At 35.9% G+C, this 2,571-nt stretch overlaps 1 protein-coding gene across 1 annotated transcript; it reads left to right on the top strand.

Moving 5' to 3' along the window:
• The first annotated feature begins 514 nt into the window (after positions 1–514).
• Positions 515–1,426, top strand: LOC114937321 (uncharacterized). The gene has a single exon (XM_029310747.1). The coding sequence runs from the start codon at positions 515–517 to the stop codon at positions 1,424–1,426; it is 912 nt and encodes a 303-aa protein (XP_029166580.1).
• The last annotated feature ends 1,145 nt before the right edge of the window (positions 1,427–2,571 follow it).

Raw genomic sequence — 2,571 nt, 5'->3', positions numbered from 1 at the left:
CTTTTCTTTTGTCACCTTTAAATCCCTCTTATGAGTACAAAAGAAAGTGAGAATTTGAAGGATGATACAAAGATGGTGTTTGTTAAGTCAGAGACCAAGAAATTAGAGGAGATGTGTGAGATATCACTAAGAATATCCAAGTCACTTAATACTCTATCTAAAAATGTAGATAACAGGGGAATAGAAGAGCTAATTTCTAATAATGAGACAGAAAAGCTTAGATGCGATGTAGAACTGCTGAAAAAGTACGAGTTAAACATAGAGGTACCCGAAGATTTTATTGATTTTGTAGATTCTGGAAAGATAGACGTTGAGAGATACTTTAGGGACCTGGAAGATGATTATAAAAGGGAGATAGGTGATTTTAAAAGAAAGCTTGAGTGCTTTAAGTACTTCAAAGGTCTGCTATAGATTTATTAAACTTTTTAATTTGGTGTCTGGGTGTATTTTTCTATAGCCTTCTAAAGCAAAAAGTGTTTCAGGACCAAAGGATTAAAAAAACTCATCTCGGGGAATGGCAATGTCAAATAAAAAAATTAAGCTCAAGAGTGGGCACGAAATACCTCTTGTTGGGCTTGGAACATGGAGATTGCAGGGTAAAGATAAGATAAGAGAGGTACTAAACAGTGCAATCGAGTTGGGATACAGACATATTGATACAGCATATGCTTATGATAATGAAGAGGATATAGGAAGTGTACTTGAGGAAATCTTTTCCTCTGGAAAGGTAAAACGAAGTGATCTTTTTATTACCTCCAAGCTTTGGAACTCTTTCCATTCTAATCCATCACAAGGCCTTGAAAGATCTCTTACTGCTTTAAAATTAGAGTACTTGGATTTATATCTGGTACACTGGCCTGTCTCTTTTAAGAATGAGAATGGTAAAACATTAAGATACGAGGATGGCTCTCCAAAGCTTGATAAATTTGAAGTGGTAAAGTTGTGGAGTAAAATGGAAAGATTTGTCAGGGAGGGAAAGGTTAAATCTATTGGAATTTCAAACTTTGGACCAGAGAATATCACCAAGATACTCAAAACTTGTAGTATTCAACCCAGTATTGCTCAATTTGAGTACCATCCCTACCTGAGACAAGATGATTTGGTTACCTTTTTTAAAAACAACAACATTCAGGTAGTGTCGTACTCATCACTAGGTTCAGGGTCATCTCAGGGACCCAAGCTCCTAAACGACCCACTCCTTAAAGAATTAGCTAAGAAATACGGTGCATCCACCTCTCAAATTATTCTTAGCTTTATAACCCAACAGAACATCTGTGTTGTACCCAAATCATCTTCCTATGACCATTTGAAAAGTAACAGAGATCTCTTAATCCTCACTGAGGATGACATGGAGAGGATTAGGAACATTAATACCCACTACAGGTACGTAGACCCGATCGACTTCGGACTAGAGAGATTTAATTAAAAGAAAATGTTTAGTTACATTACTTCTAAGCCACTCCTTCCTTTTCTGAGTGCTCAATTCCCTTCTTTTCACAATCTTTAGATTTAGAACCCTCTACTATCCATTCCTCTCTTCTATTTTCCTTATCTATAACTCTTCTTTTCAACCCATTCATTTCATTTATAAGACTTCCTCCTCTCTGTAGAATATTCCTCCTTTCATTCAAAATCTTTAAATACTCCTCGTCTCCAAGACCCACTCTCCTATCTCTGAATATTTCCAAGACCATTGGTCCATCCACTCTGCTCAAATTAAAGACTAGATCATTAATTACATTTTTACTAACTCTTAACTTTTTCTCTGTGCTATCACTTACTAAAACTTCTACACTTTCACTTCCCACCCCCCCTCCTTTCTCTTTTAAATCCTTAATAAAGGTCTTGGTGTACTCATCTAAAAGCATTTCTTCATCTTTTCTCTCCTCCGGGTTAATCACGAAAGATCCATCTCTAATCCTTCTACCCTCTGGTTTTTGTACAACACTCTTGGGAATAACCCTGAGTAAATGGAGAAGAGAATCTCCCTCTATTTTTGTACCGCTGCTATTTAACTTTTCTTTTATATTGTTCTTTAGGCTTATCTGTGCATTAACAAAAGGAAAGAGCTCAATAAAGGTGTAGGATTCTTTACTTCCAACAAATTTTGGGACAAAAAACTTTAAAATCAGATCTCCACTCTCAAAAACACCAAGATTTTTACCATCTTGGGTCAGTATCTCTTTGTCACAGCTTTCCTTTTCAAGCTCTTCTCTTTCTCCTAACTCTTTAAAGATATCTCTTAAAGAACATTTAAATGTATAATTATCAATACTCTTACACATGCATTCAATGTAATACGTCAAAATATCTGTCAATATATTTATACCCTGCTCCGTTGTTTTTTCGTACCCGACCTGTATTAGTATCTCAGACACACACATCTTAAGTATTTTATGGTACAAGCGAGATTTCATTTTTCCTCCTGAAGGGCTGTGAAAACTTGGCGAAGAAGGGGCAGAGTAAAGGGTATTTTTTCTCTCAAATTTAGAATCCCCAGAAATGAAATGTACAGAGTGTGGGTCTAATGAAATAGAAGTGAATAATTCGGAGGGTAACTCATATTGTAAG

This window comes from Nylanderia fulva, unplaced genomic scaffold (genome assembly GCF_048542155.1).
Source record: "Nylanderia fulva isolate GAGA-0341 unplaced genomic scaffold, ASM4854215v1 Scaffold108, whole genome shotgun sequence".
NCBI lineage: Eukaryota > Metazoa > Arthropoda > Insecta > Hymenoptera > Formicidae > Nylanderia > Nylanderia fulva.
This window is presented reverse-complemented; position numbering and strand designations above follow the sequence as displayed.

Excerpts from the sequence above, each read along its gene's own strand:
- LOC114937321 (XM_029310747.1), top strand. The coding sequence starts at position 515 with ATGGCAATGTCAAATAAAAAAATTAAGCTCAAGAGTGGGCACGAAATA.